The 21,769-nt window shown below is 45.0% G+C and overlaps 2 protein-coding genes and 1 pseudogene across 4 annotated transcripts in view; 2 read left to right on the plus strand and 1 right to left on the minus strand.

Annotated features, from left to right (window-relative positions):
• Positions 1-311: 311 nt before the first annotated feature.
• Positions 312-19,694, minus strand: LOC149352814 (snRNA-activating protein complex subunit 3-like). 2 transcript variants are annotated; one of them, XM_089582026.1, is made up of 10 exons: positions 19,557-19,694; positions 19,278-19,477; positions 16,053-16,130; positions 15,811-15,907; positions 15,252-15,398; positions 11,398-11,532; positions 9,463-9,545; positions 7,637-7,801; positions 3,178-3,288; positions 312-593 (listed from the first exon to the last, which is right to left on the minus strand). In XM_089582026.1, exons 2-10 carry the CDS (start codon positions 19,472-19,474, stop codon positions 446-448), a joined length of 1,161 nt encoding a protein of 386 aa, XP_089438152.1. In that variant the 5' UTR covers positions 19,475-19,477; positions 19,557-19,694; the 3' UTR covers positions 312-445. The 2 variants fall into 2 exon arrangements, with proteins under 2 accessions (XP_089438152.1, XP_089438153.1); XM_089582027.1 differs by lacking the exon at positions 7,637-7,801.
• LOC149352815 (uncharacterized) lies at positions 3,878-5,273 on the plus strand (annotated as a pseudogene).
• A 670-nt stretch (positions 19,695-20,364) lies between the features above and the next one.
• Positions 20,365-21,769, plus strand: part of LOC149352816 (torsin-1A-like) — a 28,831-nt gene continuing 27,426 nt past the window's right edge. The window contains exon 1 of one of the 2 annotated variants that reach the window (XM_089582030.1): positions 20,365-20,587. In XM_089582030.1, coding sequence (XP_089438156.1) covers positions 20,557-20,587 — 31 coding nt within the window. In that variant the 5' untranslated portion in view covers positions 20,365-20,556. Of the gene's footprint in view, positions 20,588-20,687; positions 21,061-21,769 lie in introns of those variants that run through there. The other variant, XM_089582029.1, reaches the window with a different exon arrangement.

The raw sequence follows: 21,769 nt of genomic DNA on the forward strand, positions 1-21,769 counted from the left end.
CGCGACAGCGACAAAGTCTTGCTGACCTAGACAGGCGTGTTGAGCCTGCAGGAAATAAAATAAAAAGCGGCAAGAAACGACTTAAGATTTTTTTTTTCATCCGCAAAAATTGATATAAGCTAGCGCTCAGTACAAAGCGAAAGCTTCACTTTTTAAGGTGCGAACGTGTTCTGCAGGCGCTGAAACTGGCCTAACCGAAATGCTGGAGTCACTGCCCAAAGCAGTTTTTGCAGCCGTGTGGTGCAGGGGCGGAGGCACTGAAAACAGCACCTTACTGCACCTAGGAATTCAAACATACAATACAGTACGACTTGACTGCAAAACGAAATTTAATTACCAAGAACTGTTTTGAGCTCCAACACAAACACACAATGTAGCTGCGGAGTTCAACACACTGTACAATTTTTTTTTTTTTGCCTGGAATGCATTACCAGACTTGCAAGGATCACCCCAGTACATTCCAACCCAAGTAAGGCAATGCCCGGAAATCCCCAATCTTCTTTCCGTCTGCAGTGTAGTTGAATTTCCGGAAACAGGTACCACAGAAGAAAAAGGGGTCTTCAGTGACACGCTCATTCTCAAATGTCACCCACCTAAAAAAAATAAAACACAGAATTCTGTAAATGTTAATACTGCAGATGTCTCAATGCCACAAGCTGTAGCTGGCCAAAGATGGCCTCGAGTAGCAATGCTAAAGTAAATGTAAGTTTTATTAAAATGTAAACTGGTACTTGACAGGTACAATATACTTTCAAACCAATCAACACTGCGTTGCTGTGATTCCAACTTTTTCATGATCCCTTAACAGCAAGATCATAGCTTGCAATCGAGCAAGTCATCCAGTCTTGCATTCTTAATAGGTTCTGTGACCTCTGTCAACGTGCAACCGAAATGCAACCAAATGCGTAATGAATGCACTTAAAAAAAAAAATGGTTTGATTTTGGAGGTTTTCATTAGGCAGGACAAAATTCATACTGCAGTCAATTTAATATTATCTGCATTTCAATGAGTCATGTATAGGGCGCCTTTATTACTACCATATAATGCGGAATATAGGTCGACCCCCTTACCTTGAAGCAAAAAAGTCAACATAAAAATTATGAGGCACAAAACTTCGTTTTATTCACTGGTGCCACCAGACTCGTTGCCTCATTCGTCCGAGCTGTCTGAGCTCTCGTCCGAAGACAACTGCTTCGCGCTGGCTGCGTCCCACAGCATGTCGTCCTCGGTACCGTCCAACAAGTCGCTACATTTCTTGAATGCCCGCACCACCATATCGTCGGGCAGCGAGCGCCAAGCCTCAGCCACCCAGGTGGCCACAGTGGCGAGAGGCGGCCTGCGCAGCCGGCCGGTGGGTGTCTTTGGATTGTCGCCTGCCATCCACTGATTATAGAGTTCACGCACGCGGTCTTTGAAGGGCTTATTCAGCACGACGTCCAGTGGCTGAAGTGTTAAGGTCATGCCCCCCGGAATGACAACGAGCTCCGTCCTCCCATCGCGGAGCACCTGCTTCACACCGGCAGTCAAATGCCCGTGAAAGGCATCCAACAAGAGCATGCTCGGACACCGCAGGAGTGCGCCGGGTCATCGATTCCAGACGGTGTTAATCCAGTTCACCATGAGGGCCTCGTCCATATAGCCCTTTTCGTTCCCGCGAACGATAACGTCCCGCGGGAAAGCTTCTTTCGGCACCGTCTTCCGCTTGAAGATTATATATGGGGGCAGCTTTCCGCCGTCTGCAGTGCACGCGAGCATTACCGTGAAGCGCGAATGCTCGTTCCCTGTCGAAAGAAGCATAACTTCCTTCGCGCCACGTTCGCACACTGTGCTGGACGACGCATGTTGAGCCACAACGGCGTTTCATCGGCGTTGCCGATCTGTCCCAACAAGTAGCCATGCTGCTGCCGGAGACGGACAACATACCGCTGGAATTCGACCAGCTTGTCCTCATATGCCTCTGGAAGCTTCTGGCAGATTGATGTGCGCCGGCGAAATGCAAATCCTTTGCGTCGCATGAAGCGACGAACCCAGTAAATGGAGCCCTTGAATTGCTCCTGGGACAGTCCGGATTCACGGGCGAGCTCGATAGCTTTGATGCGGATAAGCTCTGCTGTCACTGGCAAGGATCTGGCACGATGCTCGCAGACGAAATCTGCTACCTTGTCTTCGAGCTCAGGGTGCACCGCGCGGTCCCCGCGAAAGGACGTCTTCTGCGTGTTGCAGGCAGACAGCTCGATTTTCTGCGCTCGCCAGTACCGGACGCTCTTCTCCGAGATGCCAAAGTGTCGCTGGGCGGACATGTTCCCATACTCTTCAGCGAATTCGATAACTTTTTTTTTAAACACCACGGTGAACTGACGTCGAGTACCAGTACTCATTTTGCGGGCTGTCACGAAATTAATACGTTACAACGCCAAGAACAATTACCGCCGTCAACGTTTGGCTGCGTCGGTTGACAAAGAGGAAGGAAAGAATCGTCAACATGGAAGCGATAACGATGCGGATGCCAAAATGTCCGCGGCTCGCACATGTTGCCAGACGACTATTGAGTTCGTGCCAAAGGCCGGTTTATAAGTCGAGGGGTGACCTTTTGGTAATGTTTTTCGGAAAAAACGTCGACCTATATTCCGCACTATACGGTAGGTATACTCATTACGAGAGTAAATGTGGTATTTTGTGTAAGATGCTTAGTGAAACCTGCAATGAAAACTCTTGAAACGCAATCTACCAGTTGCTTAAACAGGCCAACAAACAATGGCAAGTGGTAGTGTGCCTTTCACTTGGACGGGGCAGCAAAGCATGGAACAGAATATTTGTTGTCGCTGGAAAATAAAGATAGTAAGAGGTGACTGATGCAAACCACCTTAGCCATTCATAAAGACATGAAAAGCAATGGCAAATGGGAGCTTCTTGTCTTCTCCAATGTAAACAGCAATGTAAAGCACACTTACACCGCTTACAAAATACCCTGCAGGAAACAACACCATTAGAAAAATAATGAGTACCACTCCAATACAAAGGCTACTACAGTCCCTCATCGAAGATTTGATTCAGGCTGCCATCGTGTCTAGCAATAACCGAGCCAACGTGCTTCCAGGCAGCCCCCCTTTTGTTCACAGGCCTTCACTTTTGCAAACCAGCAAAACTAATCAGTCAGTGCCATCTGAAATACTCACTTAGATGAGTTCTTGCGGCAGAGCATACAGAATACCCCTTTACCATCGCCACATGACTTCGCCACAGAAGGGTAGTCCCGCAGATGCTGGCTATCATCAGAATGGTGCATCCTGTCAAGAAATGCAAGTCACCCGATTTTAATCTCTGCATTAAGCACCAGATAATGATAACAATATACAACAACCGATTACGAGAACACGAAAGACACATCGACTGTCTCATTGTCGGTTAACACCTCAATTAAACATTGAGGGTAGGGATCAAAAAGGAAGTGAAAGAAGAAAAAAGAGAAAGAGGTGCTGCAGTGGAGGGCTCCCAGACTACCTACTACTACCTAGTAGACTACTACTACTGACTACCTAGAGTTCTTTAACATGCACAGTGCATGGGCATCTTTAGTGTTCCACACTTTCAGGCACTATCACATTAGTGTGCTGCCAGTAATGAGACCTAGAAGCACGCCATGCTCAACATAATATGTGGTGCACACTCACACACTGGCTAAGCACAGGTAACACTTCTGCGAGATTACCAACCCCATTACCAACCAAGCTTATATTTGCCTGCAGAGGTCTGTGGGGCTAACACTGCCAATAAAGGTGTCCACTGTCTTGTGCTACAGCATACTACCTATATGCCAGCTGCACTTCCTAGCACAATGCACGGTGGAAGACCCATCATGCCTCCTCATACGTGCACTAAAAGATCACTGGACACAGTGCAAGACCAGAACGAACTAGAATAGGAGTGGACTTGGTGGCATCGGACGAATAGGGATGCTCACCCATTTCTTCTTCATTGTGCAGATCGCGCTGTATTCGGCAGGATTCGACGATGGACACAGTGCGCATGCTTGCCGAGAGGCCGGCACTTTGAACCCCCTGGATCGCTAGACTGATAGCCATATCATCGACGGAGCACTACCGCCACTGTTCAATTCCCTTCCACGTGTGGTGCAACCATACCAGCTGACTCAGGAGGTGACGTCAACAGAAGCGCGGCAGCGCAGCTATATAAACAACAGCCCCACCGGCCGACACTTCAGTGGACTTGGTGGCATCGGACGAACAGGGATGCTCACCCATTTCTTCTTCATTGTGCAGGTTGGTGATAAATACACAGTATATTCTGTTCGTGACGACTCTCGTGCTTTGATGGTGCTACCAAGTCCACAGTTTCTTGTTTCTACATTGGTTGATTGCTTTCATGTAATTAGATTGCTGCTACTAACATCTGGGGACATTGAACTAAACCTGGGACTGCGCTCTGACTCAGACTCTAGCACTGAAATGTTGAAGAAAACTCTTAAAGAGCAGACGAAAACCAACAAAGTTTTGAAAGAGCTAACAACGAACCTGAAGCAAGTAGAGTCAACAGTCAGTAGTAACCAAGACAGGATTGCGGCAATAGAGACGGAAGTGAGCCGATTGAAGCATTGCGAAGAGAAACTAGCAGAATGCGATGAAGCTTGTATGAATACCAATAAGCAGATGCTAGACCATGGCAGCCAGGGTGGAGGACCTGGAAAACAGGAGCCGACGCAATAACCTCCTAATATACGGTGTAAAAGGAGAGCTGGAGGAAGATGCACAAGCACTAGAGGATAAAGTCAAGCAAGACATTTTTAAAGACGTTCTTGGAATAGAAGTAGTCTCAATGGAAAGAATACATCGAATCGGAAACCCCAACACTGAATGCTCCTGTCCGATCATGTTGAGACTTTTCGATTTTTCTGAAAAAGCTAAAATTATGTCTAGTTGTTTTAAACTGAAGGGATCAGATGTATCTATAAGTGAGGAATTTTCAAAGAGAGTAAGAGACATACGATCAAACCTTTGGCGTTCTGCAGCAGAAGAAAAGGTGAATGGAGCGAAAGTGTCTCTTACGTTCGACAAGCTGAAAGTGGACGGAAAGGTATACATATGGAATTCACAACAAAATTGCAGAATGGAGGTATCTCGCTCAAGGGCTTCTGCGCTTGATAAAACGAAAGTCCGACGGAAAAAATGACAAGGTGACCATAAAGTTCTTAAGAGTTGTATCGCTCAACGCATGAAGTATAGTTAACAAACTCAGTCTACTTGAAGGCATAATACTGTCTTATCAGCCACATATCCTAGTCATTAGCGAAACGTGGTTGAATGCAGGAGTGCAAGACTCGGAAATAATTCTGCCATCGTACAAACTTATCCGCAAAGACCGAGGCACAAGAGGTGGAGGAGTGGCGATAGCGATTAAAAATAACATTAAATTTTCCCGCATGGATGACATTGATGGCCATGAGAGCGTATGGTGTAATATTGAATACGAGGGCAAACGCATACTCCTTGGAGGCGTGTACCGACCACCCAACGCTCCTCCCGAGTATCTCGAAGTGATGCACGACTACCTCATGCAACGTACAAATTCTAGATCCAAAATAATCATTACAGGAGACTTCAACTTGCCTGGAATAAATTGGTCAGACATGTCACACGATCACAATCAAGTGAAAAGCGCTGAAATATTGCTACTAAGCACTTTTAATTTTTCTCTAAACCAATTAGTTACTTTTGATACTCGAACTTTTCGGGTCGTGCTCTTCTCTACTTGACCTTATGCTTGTTAGCAATTCACTTGACAACTGTTCAGTAAATGTAACTGAAGGAATCTCAGATCATAAGATATTATTCCTGGAATGTTCACTGCATGTTTCGAATACGACTGTCAAACCATCTACCACTTTTGTTAAAGACTACGAGCGGGCTGATGACAGTTCTGTTTTAGCTCATCTGGAATCTTGTTACCCAGCATTTGAGGCATTGAACGACGTATGTGAAATGTGGTCCTATTTTAAAGAAAGTGTTCACTTCTGCGAAAAGCAGTACATTCCTGTGAGAAGGAAACGCGTCAACCGAGAATATCCGTGGATAACGCAAGACATTATCCATCTGAAAAGAAAGATTAAGCGTCGTCGCAAGCGCTGCCTATCAGGCGATATTGTGCGCCTTGTCAGTACGCTCAAAGATAAAATTTTCGATACCAATAGCCCGCAGTTTGGTAAGTAAGTCTTGGTGAGGAACTAAGTCAGATGCCTTAGAAAGGTCTAAAAAAAATGGCGTCTAACTGGCCTCGTGCATTAAGGGCATTTGCAATATCGTGCGTTATCTCTGCTAGCTGTGTGGTTGTTGACAATCGCGATCTAAAGCCATGTTGTCGACTGTAGAGAAGGTTATTAACTTCTAGGTGATTAATAACTGCTTTATAAATAATATGTTCGAGTATTTTACAGGAAGAGCTAGTTAGTGAAACCGGTCTTAATGCATATAAAACGCTCGTAAGACCAACCTTAGAATATGCTGACATTATCTGGAGCCCACATCAGCAATATTTGATAGGCAAACTAGAACGCATTCAAAACTTAGCAGTGCGCTTTGTATAGACTCAAGCTTTTCCAGACATTCCAGCGTATCTAACCTACTTCACAAAGCAGATCTTCACAGCTTGGCACAGCGCAGAACAACATCAAGACTAAAATTTCTGTTCTTACTTTATCATGGTGATTTGAACATATCAAGAGAAACATACCTCCAGGAACCATTTCGTCACTCTTCGAGAACTAACCACGAGAAAGCACTTCATCAACCCATAAGCCATATTAATGCTCATAAATATTCTTTGTTTCCAGCGGCTATATCTAGCTGGAACAAACTACCCTCGACAGCTGTGAACTGCAACTCAGTTGAATCATTCATAGAGCATGACAATAGCATTGATTCATCAGTAATGCCACCGTGATAAAGCTATGATGCTGACTTTCATTTCGTATTTTTTGTAACTATATTCGTTTCCGTACTGAACCCGTTATTTTCATTTCCCTGAATTGGCATCATTACCACCACGATGCCGCTATGATGATGAATTCTTATTTTGTATTATATCTGTACCTAACTTGTTCCCCTGTATTGTCTCATTTGTATCTTTGTATCCACTCCTGCATGGGCCCGAGAAGGGCCTGCAGTATTTGTAAATAAATAAATAAATAAAGAATGAATAAAGACTTTCGATAATGTGGAGCATCATTTTACCCATGACGTTTTGCACTTCTCCAGGCTGGAGTTGTCCTGGAGAGTTCTCTACTGAAATTGTTCGATACTATCTATGCAATGTTTTTGGAGTTTAAAGAGTGCCATATGCCTTAAAGAGTTAAAAGGAAAATAACTGTCATAACTGAATGGAAGACGACTGTTGATACCTAAAGATGGTGCCAGGTTGTTTTGCCCAACAGTCTCATTGCACACCTCTTGCTTTCCCAAGGAAACTAAGGGTCGAGGAATGTGTTTGGGCTAAGCTGTCATGTAAAGGTATGCTGTGTGTCAATCTCCTTTCAGATTACTGCTGCACAGCATCAATTTAGCAAACAGCAACTTAGCATCACTCAGCAACAACTTAATATCAAATTACTAGCATAGGTCTCACCTCAAGTCACTGAACACTATCAAGTGTTCACAGTTACCCTGGTGCACATAGACGTAAGGATAGCCCAAGCGAAACTCCAGCTGGTCAAACCTAGTCTCCTCCATTATGGCCTTTTTGAATGGTCCCAACCCGCGCCGAGGGTTCTTTGCCCATTCTATGATCACCCTGGAATGAAGAATTTCACCCTTTGCATCTCTACTAGGCACACACAACATGATAAATGAAGCTGGCTGGCCAATGCAGTCACCTATCTCTTGGATTTTCACACCCGAGCAACACCTGACTGCAAGGCCAAGCACAAGCCAAGTAGCACTTCTCAGTCTTTCAACGCACAGTGTCCCAATACACCATGCCCTCATTTTCATACGGTTCTTCAGAGCAGATTGCTTTGGCAACACATTCCCACTTACGAACAAAAATACAGAGTCCATCATGAAGACCAGCAAAGAAGCGGAGCAGCACACACACGACAACCAATGTGAATTCATCATAATGTGGTAACTCTAGCCTAAATTAAGACTACAGTGATGTAAATGACATAAAAATAAACGCGTCCTTTCCGCTGGTTTTCTACTGACCATGCACCAACTGGCCCAACAAGCTACGATTCTTCAGTATTCTTCTATATTCCAAATACAATACTTTTGACTGGGCAAGAACACCCCTTCTTACAACCTGCCTTTTTCACAAGATGTGGCGCCCTCTGGGGAGTGGCGAAAGCTCGTCTGCCACTGGTTGAAAGCAATTGCATGTGGGAGGTGCAGGCGCAATCTGGTTCCACGAGGAGCCAGCTGCACCTGTGAAGCTGCAAGTGTGTACTTGACAGCTGCCGCCATCGGTCGCATGTGCAGTTCACGTCAGCGACAGGCACATGTGCGAGAGGAGCTGGTGGTTTTTTTTTCAACCAGTGCAGCTGGAGGCGCAGAGGCATGCATGCGCAGAGAGGCCTGGTGAAAAAGGTGGATCCTCCACCAATACAGGTACCTTAACTAGTTTTCTGAACTCATCCTAGTTGCATACAACAGTCCGTGTTGAATGTCTTGAATGCGCGATTTACCCAATTCCTGAGTTACAGAAACATAAATGAAGTTTGTTATAATGCGAGTGCGTTACATTGCTTGACCAAGAATTAAGACTTTTGTTCTTCATTATATTACAACTTAGGCATTATAGGGTAAGCTACAGCCACTGCGGCACACAGTACCATTTGCTATGCTCTCCTCTTAAGAGCCACTAATGGTGACAGCGCCAAATGTCATAGGTCCAAAGTGTCACTTGCCTCACAACCACAGAAACGCACACACATTATCCTGAACATCCAAACAGTGTGCTCTTGAACTGGAGAATATTTGCAGCGGGCTAGAAAACCATCAATCGCACTCATTTTTGCAGCCACTGGAGCACTGCACTGGGCAGCAGGATCATGACAGTGCACATCCCCCCAGAACTATCCTCAGAAAAGGTTAGAAGGCTTTCTGCAGCCAGATCAGCTTTTCTGAAACACAGCCACATGATGAAGTACAAACACAGGACATGAACTAAGTGCCAAATATAGCACGACTACTATTTCTGATGAACAGGGTTTATTACTCTATTGACACAAGAGTCTCGCACCTCTATCTGTGCGGTATTTATTTATAAGGACATACGTTTGGGACATTCGTGGTCCTTCCTTTCAGTGCCACAGATTGATTACTTTCACCACGCCAGGCTTAGCAAACAACAAAAAGCACCAGAACATTTTCTGCTTTACAAGCACGCCAGAGAAATCCTGCGCAAAACAAACAAGAAATTTGAGAATCTCCAAGCATGTACCATGTACTTACTCACTGTAGTCCCTACACGACGGATCACGCATGTCGTTGTAGAATGTGTCTCCAATGAAAAAGAACCCCGATTTGTAGATATCCTGCAATGCAATGGAGAGGCACTGCACAGTTAAAAATCTGTCAGGAAGCGCTCGCAACACTGCAAAACAATGCTACAGTAATACCTCATGAATTCAGACTTCAAAGAACTGCGAAATATGTTTGAATTAACAAAATTTATTTATGCCTTTATTTATGCTGCCATGTAAGTCAACCCCCCCATTTAGGATTTCCCGATTTTAAAAATCAGGTTGACTTACAATCATGTAAATACGGTATACCAGAGCACATTGTTCTAGAACTCTCAACAAGTGTGTGGAGCACTGTGTAGCCTGCATCCCACAGGTGTATAGTGTACCAACAATGTGCAATGGGCTACAAAAAGCAGAACTAACACCCCTGCCACACGGAAAATTTAATGTCATTCTCATCAAATGACATTTGTTTGGCTTAATGTCATTTTTTCTGCGCGCTGCTACACGGCAAAAACTAATGTCATTTGCAAATGATGGTGATTGCGATGGAAAGAGAGTACAGCATACAAAAATTTCAATGTACGCTTCAATACGTTGCAAAAAGTATTGCTTTGCTAATGGAAACCGATTTTAAAATCTTCATCCTCATTTCAATAACGTGTTGATCACTGCTATCCACCACGAGTCCAAGCCAAGCCAAACCTCAGCCAGCGGCGGCAGGCAAATGGCGGACGTCATTTTGTGAAATGCTCTCTATGGCGAAATTAGACAGTATTAGCTGTGCGTCCGCAAAAGCGTTGCGCATGCTACGGGCGCACCTTGCGCGCACTGCCGCCCGTCGTCACAACAGTTTTAGTTGGGAGCACGGTGCTTGGGAGTGACTAGTGTAGCGCGCGAGAAGCGTAACATACTGTGGCGCCATCTAGATGACAACAAGTCAAACCTCCTGAACTGAGTGCCGAAGAAACGTTTTTCTCTTTTATTAACGGCAGTAATGAATGCATTCGAAGGCTTTGTTTTTTTTTTTAAATGTAAATCAATTGGATGAAATGAAAATGTAGATTCTAGTGCAAAGTTGGAGAAGTACTTCGCTCGGGGTCGTTGCTATGACGACAGTGTACGCCGTACATAGTTAAGCCTAGCATCAAGAAATTCTGAAATTTATCTCAAAAGCGACTAATATTTCAAACCTATATTGTTACGGAGGGATGAGAATGCACAAAATAAAAGCGAATACAACCGTTTAGAGCAAGCTATCGTGTCGAAAAATGCAGCGGCGACGCAGTATTCGGTCCGAAGTGGGCGAGCTGGGCGTCGCCATGTTGTGAATGTTATCCACGCAAGGCTGGTAGCGAGAGTGTTTTATTTTTTTCCAATTCTGTTTGGCATTTTTATATACATAAATGAATGACCGCACAATCATACGGACGCGGAAATATTACAGTGCTTGTGACGTTTTTGTAATCATGTTTTTCGGTGTATATTCTCACCAAGCCTCTGGTGTCGAGGGAACACATTAGCTCGGAGATCACTGGCGAATGAGTTCTGTTCACTCATTCGGTACCTAATGTCGTTTTCATCGAATGACATTATATTTTCTCGTGTGGCAGCAAACTAATGTCATTTTGAACGAACGTCACTCGATGGGAATGACATTAAATTTGCCGTGTGGCAGGGGTATAAGACTGCAACTAACGGTTCTCAGGTAAGGTGCTTATGCCCACCTGGCTTCTAAGTCTATGTGACAAGGTAGAACTTTCTTTTTTCATAGAAGATAGCTGCGAGCGCTGTTTACAAATGTGCCGTTACCTACGCATTGCACACCGGATGGATCTGTCAACGAACAACTTGAAAAATGGGTTCCCCACTCAAATCTGATACAAGTGCCCAGAGAAGTTAAAAAAAAAGAGGGCCTTACACCAGCTACTGGTTCTTGGGGCCTGGCTGGGTTTTCACTGAAGTCTCCAATGGGAGCAATGTCCGATATACAACAGATCTGGTCACGCAACTCAGACAATGTTTGGCTGCCAAGCACTGCCACTTCGGCCATGATCTGAAAAATAAGGGAAACAGCTGCAGTTGCACAAAGAGCAGGATAATGCCACACCATCCTAGACATGCGCAAACACTAGAATGTTTTCTAACGAACAATCAAATACCATAACCATCAAAACAAAATGGCTGGAATAACTTCTGAGCAAGCCCTTGAGAATAGTGAGCCAGCAGAATATGCCCTTATGAAAATCTTTTCCATGGTGGTGCACAAAACTCACAGGGCACAAATTACCTCCATGTTTTACAATACACCACTGTTGCTTTACCATCGCAAAAATGCATTAAGAAGTAGCGCGATTCAAATTAAGAGCATTTTCACTTTCTGTTAATTCAAATTTCACAATTCTGTGCGTTAAAATAGCCAACTACCAGATAAGGCTCTGGTAGTAATGATAAAAGGTTTTCTAACTCTATACAGGTTACTTTCAGGTGTGGCTCGAGGTATACAAAGCACACTGTAATAGTTTTATACATAAGTAGAGTGCTTGCTACAGCCTCTGATTTAGTTGCAAGTTTCACTTCACGGCCTGCTATACCACTTTGCACAACTATGGCTACCCCTCCCGACAGCCTGTTTGAATGCTCTCGGGGAAAACAATATTCGGGAATCGGCAATATCCGAGGGGAAAAAAAAGCACGCTATGGCACGCTATGACATGTTTTGCCGTATACTGACTACTGCGTTGTGCAGGTCAGCCCCCAACTACAGGAAATCTAAAAAAAAAAAAAGATTGCTGCACTGGTCGGCCAACGAGAATTCCAAGCTACAAATACCCTAAAGCGATCAGCAAGGCGCATCACATATCGGAGCAGCGGCGGAGCAGCCAGACTCCTCGAGACGGTTTCTGTTTCCGCAGTTTTGCGATGTTGCGTTGGCAACCTGGGTATCATAGAAGCCAAATCTGGCCAAATCCCAATCCATTCAAAGTCAAAACTAACTCGTTCTTTGTGTTGATTGAAATCCCATGCATGTCATGTCGTGTTCGTTCACAGTTAGGTTGTTTTGACTGCTTAGTGCACCCCACATGATGGCAACAACTGCCCAGTATGACGCTCGTTTTAAGAGAAAATCAATCCTGATAGCTGAAGAGCTCGGAAATTCTGAGGCTGCCAGACGACTGGGTGTGAACGAGTCAACCATGTGCGGGTGGCGGCTGCAGCGGGAGGTGCCTGACTGCAAAGGCCTCGCCATGGCAGCCACGTCGAACTGGAGGAAAAAGGTGGCGGACTTTGTAATTGAGCAGCGCAACCGCCTCATGGGGGCCAGTGTCAAGCTGATCTGCTGGAAGGCTAGCAACGTCGCTCGGCAGATGGGGATACCTTGGAAAACCTATGAGAGTCTCGTAGGTGGGCCCAAAAGTTCATGAAAAGGAACGGCTTCTCACTGTGGCAAACAACTTCGATACGACAGAAGCTGGCTGGAGACTTTGAAGCAAAGCTGCTGGAATTTCAGCACTACGTCACCAACCTGCATCGTTCATCAAATACGCCACTGGGGCATATTGGAAATACTGACCAGACCATGTATCTGGACATGCTTATGGCCATGACTGTGCACAGTGCAGGTGCCCCAGAAGTCCACATTAGGACCACTGGGAATGAAAAAAATCAGATTGATGGTGATGCTGGCATGCCTAGCAGATGGCCAGAAGCTGCCGCCGTACATAATTTTTCGGCGCAAGACGGTACCGAAGGAGATGTTCCCGAAAAATGTGATCATCCGCTGCCAGGAGAAGGGGCTGACGGATTCATCGCTGATGCTTGACAGGATTAAAACCCTGTGGGGCCATCGACCAGGCGCGCTTCTCCACCTTGCATCAATCCTGGTGTTGGATTCGTTTCGCGGACACCTGACCCCTGAGGTGAAGAAGAAGCTGGGGGACACAAAAACCCACCTTGTCGTTATTCCCGAGGGGATGACATCTGTGCTGCAGCCACTGGACCTCTGCCTAAATAAACCGTTTAAGGACAGGGTGCGGAAATTGCACACTGAATGGATCCGGGAAGATCAAGCCCCGACGCCCTCGAGAAGAACCAAGTGACTGTGCGTATCTCAGATCGACAAGCGGGTGTCTGCCTCAAGACATGGTCGTTATGTCATTCAAGAAGTGTTCCATATCGAATGACCTCAACGGCACCAAGGATGACATCGTCTGGGAGGTCGACAGCGAAAAGGAGGACTCAGTGCCAAGAACTCTTCCGAAAACGAGGATTAGTGAATGATTTCTAAAAGACGTTCAGTGTTGGCCAAGATGTCTATTAAAGGTAGATACCTTTTTTTGCACTTGTTGGTCTCGTGTTACATTCCTGGTTTTATTTTTCCCCACTGGGCAGCATGTAAAGTCGCCCCTCATGTTACATTTGTGTCGTGTTACATTCGGGCAAATATGGTATTTCTTTTTCTGTCTTCCAGAATGGGCAAGACTTGGGACAGGCTGGGTGTTCGCCTTCACAGTTAGCGCAGCGAAATGCTGCTTCGCAGTTTTGTGAGGTGTGTTCTTTTGAAGCGCATTTCATGCAGGTTTTGTGGCCATGGCAACTCTGGGAACCATGGCCAATCTTTGGTAAATGAAACAGCATCTGGAGTTTGGAATGTTCGGTCTCACTGCAATCTTTGTGTACCCAACTTCAATGGAGTCGGGGAAGTGTGCAACAAGTGAAAGAAGGTGCTTCGTTGGGATTTCTTTGTTTTCCTTTCTTATTTTGATGCGTTCAACATTAGTGACATTTTGATCAGCTAAGCTATCTAGCATTTCCTGTTCAGTGATATCCAGAAACTCGATCCCAGAGATCACACCACGGACAGTGTTCAGTGACCTGTGGGGTGTGACGGAGACACGAATATGTGAAAATGCCAGAATGCTGGAAAGTCTAGGAACCTGAACTTTGTCCCATATTTCTAGGAGCAAGTCTCCGCTAGCTAGTTCGGTCACCTTATAACCGGGACCCAAGGCTTCTTTAAGACACTTGGCAACTATGAATGGGGATATTTTCCTTGCTGGTTTTTCAGGATCTTCGCTGTAAACCACGTGATATTTCGGGAAAACTTGTGTTCTGCCCTCTCTTGAGACGGCAATCATTTCATGAAGGAGGGGAAGCCATAGGATATGTATATTATTCGGCTACAGTGCCAGCAACCCACCACGGAGCCCAACAAGGAGACGGGACAAGTACATGCAAGCAAGCCCTGCCCATGCCAGCTGTACACTCTAACTTATAACCCAATATGACAAAACAAAGGGTAGTTCGCCAAACAAGGTTAACCCCCCCTCACTAGGAAAAAAAGGAAGAACCAAGAAGTGAGTAGAAGACAGGAGAGTTGTGAGAAAGAGATAGGAGAGTGGAAGAGAGAGGGTAGGGTAGGAAAAGGCGACTGCCGATGTCCCCCAGTCGGGTCAGGCCGGGGGTGCCGTCTACGGGAAGCTGGGGCCAAAGTAGTGAGTTGCCTCCACCAAGGGGGCTTTGAAGGCACAAATGCTCGGCATTAGCCCAACCACCAAGATCCCCTTTTCCCCGGACACGGCCAAGCCACGCACGGCTAAGCGCGGGTGCTCGTATCCGTGGCGACGCACTGCTCACCGTCATCGCCCTGTGGGGATGTCCCTGCGGATGCTCAGGAACCCTTGGTGTCGCAACTCACCAACATCTGCATGCTGCAGACACCTCTGCGGGGGAGTTTCAAAAGCAACGTGCCAAGAATGTAAGAAAGGTGCTCACCCTGAAAGGATAGGTACGATTACCCATGCGTACTTTTTTAAAGTACGCAGGCGTTTTGATGGGCCTGAAGACCTGTACCAGCAGTACAGGTTCCCCGCTGGGCACCTTCTCGGTCTCACTAACCTTGGAGTTCTTGCCCACCAGGTTCTTGCAGCAAGAGAACAAAAGAAAGCATGTCAAAAAAAACTAGACAGAGTTAATTCACGTTTGCTGCGTTAATGCGTACTGGCTGTATAATGAACCAGTCTACAATAAGAAATTACAGTACTGTCAGCCCCAGAGTAAAGTGGGTGAAGGAAAGGTAGAAGTTAAGGCATGAATGAATTTTTAAGAGCCCCAGGAATGCAAAAAGCACTCCAAGGAACCCAACAGCTCTGCTAAACTCAGTTTGAGAACCCCTTGCTGTATAGTAATGACACTGTCATTGAACCTTAATTCAGCACAGAACCAGCAATCTTAAATGCAGGAAAAGTACACACAAAAGTCTCTCATTAGAAAAGTGCCTTATACTGGCTTCACTTGAAGGCTAATCAAACCTACAGAGTATTTATTTACGTACCACTTTTGAAAGCGGACAACTCCTGCGCAAGAAGTGTGCCACCTTGAAGCGATATGCCACATCTTGTTCCCGTTTCTGCAGCTCTTTTTTAAGTAGCCTGCACATAAGCATCCATAAGCTTGTGTTACTTATCACTCGCAATCAGTCAGCTCTTTTTCAAATGATGAATTCAGCACAGACGCATATGTACACCCAACATCACATCACAGTGAACTGAACCATATAAGCTAAAATGAACTCACTTCAAGGTCATCAGGCCAGAGTCTTCTGGAACTTGTGCCGAATCCATGTTTTCATCTCCACAGCAAAGTGTGCTTGGGCTGAAAAGAAAGAAAATCACAGGGAAATCCTACATGAAAACTGACGACTACCCAGCCGAAAATACCACTGGGTCCAATTGGGAAATTCCCAATTGTGTTTTTGGAACCAATTGGAACCGTTCCAACTGGTTCCAACTGGAGCCTGCAAGAACTGCTGGACAACTGCTGGCTCCCAACTCAAGTGGCAGCCCAAAGTGGGCCACAGGCAAGCATACATGACACCTAAGCCATAGGAACACTAAAAGCCTAAAGAGGCGACACAAAGCCAGTGTTCAATTTATGTCCACTAAAATAATTTTTCTTCGGCCTTATATGGTACCATTAAATGGACCATAATCCTGAAACCAGTGGCGCAAGTTCACACAGTGAAGTTATTATATTGAATCACGACCACAGAGATAGTGGAAATGATCAAAACAATTTGGTAAATTAAGCTGATCTTTTTTTTTTCCCAGGAAACTAATTTTTTCGCTGTTCTGTGCTTGTACAGAGCAATATACAGATCTCAGTCATGAAATTATTGGCTTCCAATTGTGCCTTCCAAGTGGAAGTGCCAAATTGAGCTAATTGGAAGGTCCATTTAAGTGCTCCAATCACACCTCCCAATTGGATGATCCAATTGGGCTGCCCAGTTATATTCACAAGTCTAACTGCCTGACCCATTAAATCCATCTGATTCCGATTCGATCCATTTTGGATGCAAGCCCTATTGGACCCAATGTTTTTTTTTTCCTGGGTACTCTGTATAACTGCAAAGACCTTGTTGATCAAAATTAAGTACTGCTATTTGAATTTCAGGTCAGATAGAATACTGAGAGTGGAATATTGCAGCAAGCAAAACAAAAATCAGGTGAGTATGATTACTTTTCCCCTTCACTGTAGCTGAGCCAAGGTGATAATGACAAACTGAAATAACAATGCGTACCAGACGAGTTCGCAAGTCTGGACAACAGGAGCCAGCCAAAGGACAGAAAGGAAGGAAGTCCTGTCTGCCTCTTTCCTTACTGCTCAGTCCTTTCAGTGATAATGACGCTTACTGGCATACAGGCTATGTGTGGTCAAAAAGTGCTGAAGACCTATGTATACTAAGGTGTTCAAATCTTGATGCAATACAAGCTAAAAATCCTGATGCATCATAGCACATGACCATCATTAAGGTAGTCAAACGAGGGAAAAATATGAGACATAAGCACTGTTCTAAAATACTCTCACACGGTGAACGCAAGTCCACGGTGCGCTCAAACCTGTTCGTTGTTCATTGAGGGCTAGCCAGCAGGAAACTAGTGCAGAATTATACCAAGCCCTATGAGAAAGCTCTGCCTGGATTTAGTCTTTGTAAGACGTGTTTTTAGTGTAACAGCTCCTTTCAAAAATATCACAGGTGACTGAGAACTAAAAGACAGCCCTTTTGCGAATAACAGGTCATCATAATAAAGTGACAAGTCGATTGCATATGCTAGCTGGAAAGGTTGCTCCCTTACTGATTTCTTCTCACATTATGTGAGGACATGGAATGCTGCAAGTCTTTTGCTGCACCTGCCACAAATAGAAGATCGACTCCACTCGACCACAAAAGATGCAGGCATGTCTTATTCACCACCACCATGAAGCTACTACAAAATTTCCTATCACCTCTTATGCCTGCAGACGAACTACAGAGAGCTGACTTGATATTTCTCAGCTTCCTCTTTCGTTTCTGCTCTAAACAAATGACAACTTTTTCAGAAAACAAGAATTTAAACCTGCCTCTGTCCTAAATATGAGAAGTTATGCACCCAGTAGGCAAAATTTTCTTAGATATCAAGATTACACCAACTATTTCATCATGCCGATGTTTCATAATAATCTCACAATTATGTCTGCGTGGAGCTAATTTTCACAGAAGTATAGTCCTGCTTTTCTATAATGCATAGTTATAAGGCAGTTGCAACCCTTCTCAGATATTTTTCAAAAAAAAAAAAGAGTAGTTCGAATAGGGCTGGCTTCACAACGCACTGTAAATGTGCGATTTGCAGCACCAGCCATATCAAGACAGCTTGCATCTAACATCACGGGTGCCATGATGGTGAACTATGCATAGCTTCAGCAGTGCAGGCCAGAGCAGGTTTCAGCAAGTAGATTGCAGAAAAGTGTACCATCTCACATATCTCTTGCTTCGCCAGCATGGTGGCTGGTACGAAGTCAGTGCAAGCTATGTATTGCTTCAATCTGTTCGCCTAGTAAGTCAACCTGCAAGTCACCACCTGTGATGTCATTTAGCAGATGTGTAACGTGTTCCCAAGCTTAGTTACCAGTGGAAGTGTGCTCCGTTCTTCACCAAGAACAGCAAAGGATCGTGGTGAAGAATCATTTACTAACTAGCTCAACTCTGTTTTACTACAATGTGCTGAATGCTTGCGCTATTAAACCCCATATACCAATACCGTTAATCATAATCCTGCTGTTGATATGGTCAAGCTGTTTTACACCCAACAATGCACCTCTGTCCCCATGTGCGCATGAAGAAACAATCTGAAACAGCGAGAATGTTTTGGTCACACATACAAAGAACCAACAATGGCCTTTGTCATGCATGCAAAAGTTAGTTATGACAGCCGAAATTTTATTCACTGCACAAAAAACGTTTTGCTTCCTCTCCATGAGTCTCGTCAATGGTTGGGGACCTGAGCGCTTGACATCGATCACTTCACGAACCGTAACTAACAGATACGCATCTCGCAGCGAAACGCACAGTGACCAGGCAAAGGTATCCGTAGACACCCTCACGACATACCCAGTACGGTGACCAAGAGCGAAACGCACATTCGATCTGCGCTGGGCACCTCTATGCAGTTAGTAAAGCACGGCGAAGAACGCGGAGTCTTAACGGCGTTCCACTCTCAACAGATTCCAACAACAAAAAACAGCTCGAAAGCTACAGGTCTTAAAACAGGCTTGTCTGGCTCAGGAACATACACACAGGAACTGCGTCGAACACACAGCAGTGTGCTGCTCGCTTGTTTTGGTGACAACTGCGGCTTAATTAAACTTCATGTCGTTTATGCACTCGCACGCTATGACACAAGGGAATGGCCGCACTGCGAGTCACCAAATGCGCCGACTACGATGCAAAAATTGTAGAAAAAAAAAAAAATGAACGCTGCTCACCGAAAATCTGCCTCCAAATTTGTCAGCGCAAATTCCGAGATATTCAGAACTTTCATGATAGCTTCCCCGACATTCATGCCATTGTATTCGCCATATCCCGCTCTTTCCAACGCCTCTGTCCATTCTTCCTTGAACTGTGCCACTTTCACGGGCTCGCTGATCCAGTGGCGAGAGTCAGGTTCGTGAATTTTCTCCATGAGCTGAAAAAAAAAAAATTAACTGTTGTTCCAGCTATCGTGACAGGAGAGTCAGTTATACAGGTGCTAAAAAGATACTTGCAGCTCAGTTCTTCGCGCCTTGCCGGTACGTCGGCCGGTGACGAAAAAAGCAATATGGCCGCTGGTCACGGCCGACGGGTTTTAGCGAATGTTTTTAGATCCAAAAACATTGGTTATGACCAGTTATGACATCACCTGGCGCGAGCTTGATGATTGGACAAACAGTAAATATACTGCAAATTGTGTGAATAAACAGAGACACATTTTGTCACCTGTCTGTGTTTTATATTAGATTAACAAAACAACTTGTTTGTCTTAGATAAAAGCCCTGCAAAGCAAGTAAAATAAAAAATACACCACCAGGGGCTCTGGCTTGGAGGAAGGAAAATTTTTTCCTTCCTCCATGGGCTCTGGCATGGAAACGACGCTGCCAGTCTCAGCAAGAACGAGTTAAAGGGAGCAGGCAACCATGGAGTGCAAACTTCCGCGACGTGCTCTGGCAGGCTGTTTTGATTGGTTACACCAGGTGTGGAAGACCCGCCAAAATCGAGTTCAGGGCAGCGTTTTGTTTGCTTGTATTTTGAAATTTCTTCATTGAATAGCTCCCGTTCCTGTTCATCGATTCCTGTAATTATTTTTAAGTCAGCATCTGTGCAACATAAAGAATCCACCTGAAGTATAGCCGGTATCCCCCAAAGCAGTGTTTCGCAGCCCCTTTAAACCTCCACAAACCAAATCGAAAATCGATCATGTGACGTATATCACAGCGAGTGCAGATCCCATTTCCAGTAGAAGTGATTTTCCAGTTGAAATGGGTGCCCTCCACGAGACGAATGTCTGAAATTGACTTTTGAGGAAAAGAAATAACGCAGTAAAACTGTTTTACGTCTTACATATCTCGACGTACACCCGAATCGCGCCAGCGCGGGTCATGATTTGGGTAGAAGAAAATAACAGATTTAAATGTAGTTTTGTGAAAGCAGCAAGACCCCAATGCATTGTGTATGTGGAGATGCACTCAACCAGCATGCGGTTCACATGAAACGCCGTGACAGCCATGGATGGAGGAAAAAGTTTTTTTTTTCTCCAATGGTAACCTTGTTAAAGTGTACTAGTTTACTTTACCCATGCCGTAAGTTTATCAGGTTCATAGATGAACCATGGATGAACCCTGCGAGTTTTATTTTCCTCTCACAGCGCGTTTTAGCAAGCAGCCTGTTGGCAACGCTGCGTAGTTTCAAGTTTCGTTCTCCAACATGGCTGCTTCCTAGTCGGTGCGGACGGCGTAAAGGTTGAATACGGCGTCTATTTTATCATTGTGCAGAGTTTTAACAAAACGACAGTCATAATGAAATTTTATCGCGAATATTATGTGTGCATATTTCTTATCTGCATTTGGTTCAGCCTAGGACGACAGTGCGAAAGCCTAGAACCAGTTACAGTGTCCACAGCAATAGCAGTGGGTGCTGGTTTAGGCGTATCAGTAATGTACGCCGGTTGGAACGCGCTTAAATGCAAAACTTCGGAGTGCTGCGCCGCCCCCTGGGTGACTGACAACGTCAAGGGTACGAAAGTTTGTGATAACTGTTTTTCTGTGTTAATTTGCGCGTTTGAAGTTCATGTTTCACCTCGGGCTATTCTCTTGTTGCAGGCTTTTAATTCGTGCATGGCTGGCTAAGCGTTATCGTGGTTTCTATTTAAGGAAGCGAGCTTGCAAGTGCCGCCTTTATTCGCATTTTAAGCGGACCTGCCAGCAGGTTTATTTGAAGATTTGTTGAGAAAGAAAATGATCTTCTTAAGATAACAGCTTCTGGCGATTACCTACTCCAGTCCAGTTGACCGAGCCGTTTTTCATCGGTATCCTATCCGCGTGTTTTCATAGATTGGGAGATTGTCTAGAAGCTGCTGAAAGTTATCGGTTGCGCGACAGACGAAAGCAGCTTAAGGCTGATAAGCTGGCTGTTGCTTTGATGTGGAAACAATAAATTGATGCATCACGAGATGTGCGTACTGCATACCACAAAAGGGGAGCGATCATATGCATTTGCACTTACGCACGCACGTTTGCAGCTGATGCGGAAATGGGTGTGCATCTCAAAACCCTTGATGAGTTACCAAAAATTGAAAGCATCATCAAATTGCCATTTTTTGGGGTCATATTCTTGCTGAAACCTGCATTGTGCTTTAGTTTTACACAGCCGCCAATAGCGCTGAGAACTGCATTCGTAATCCCACATCTGCAGCATCCCTTTCAACTTGTCGTTTTTCAAGTGT

The sequence above is a fragment of the Amblyomma mixtum genome, chromosome 3 (genome assembly GCF_055824585.1).
Source record: "Amblyomma mixtum isolate Tamu chromosome 3, ASM5582458v1, whole genome shotgun sequence".
Lineage (NCBI taxonomy): Eukaryota > Metazoa > Arthropoda > Arachnida > Ixodida > Ixodidae > Amblyomma > Amblyomma mixtum.

Bases quoted from the DNA above. Each gene is read 5' to 3' on its own strand.
- LOC149352814 (XM_089582026.1), bottom strand. From the start codon at position 19,474: ATGGAGAAAATTCACGAACCTGACTCTCGCCACTGGATCAGCGAGCCC. The intron at 16,131-19,277 runs GTGAGCAGCGTT...CTTTCTTTTCAG, and splicing joins AATTTGGAGGCAGATTTTCG to CCCAAGCACACTTTGCTGTG. The intron at 11,533-15,251 runs GTGAGCACCTTT...CTTATTTTTCAG, and splicing joins ATCGTACCTATCCTTTCAGG to ATCATGGCCGAAGTGGCAGT.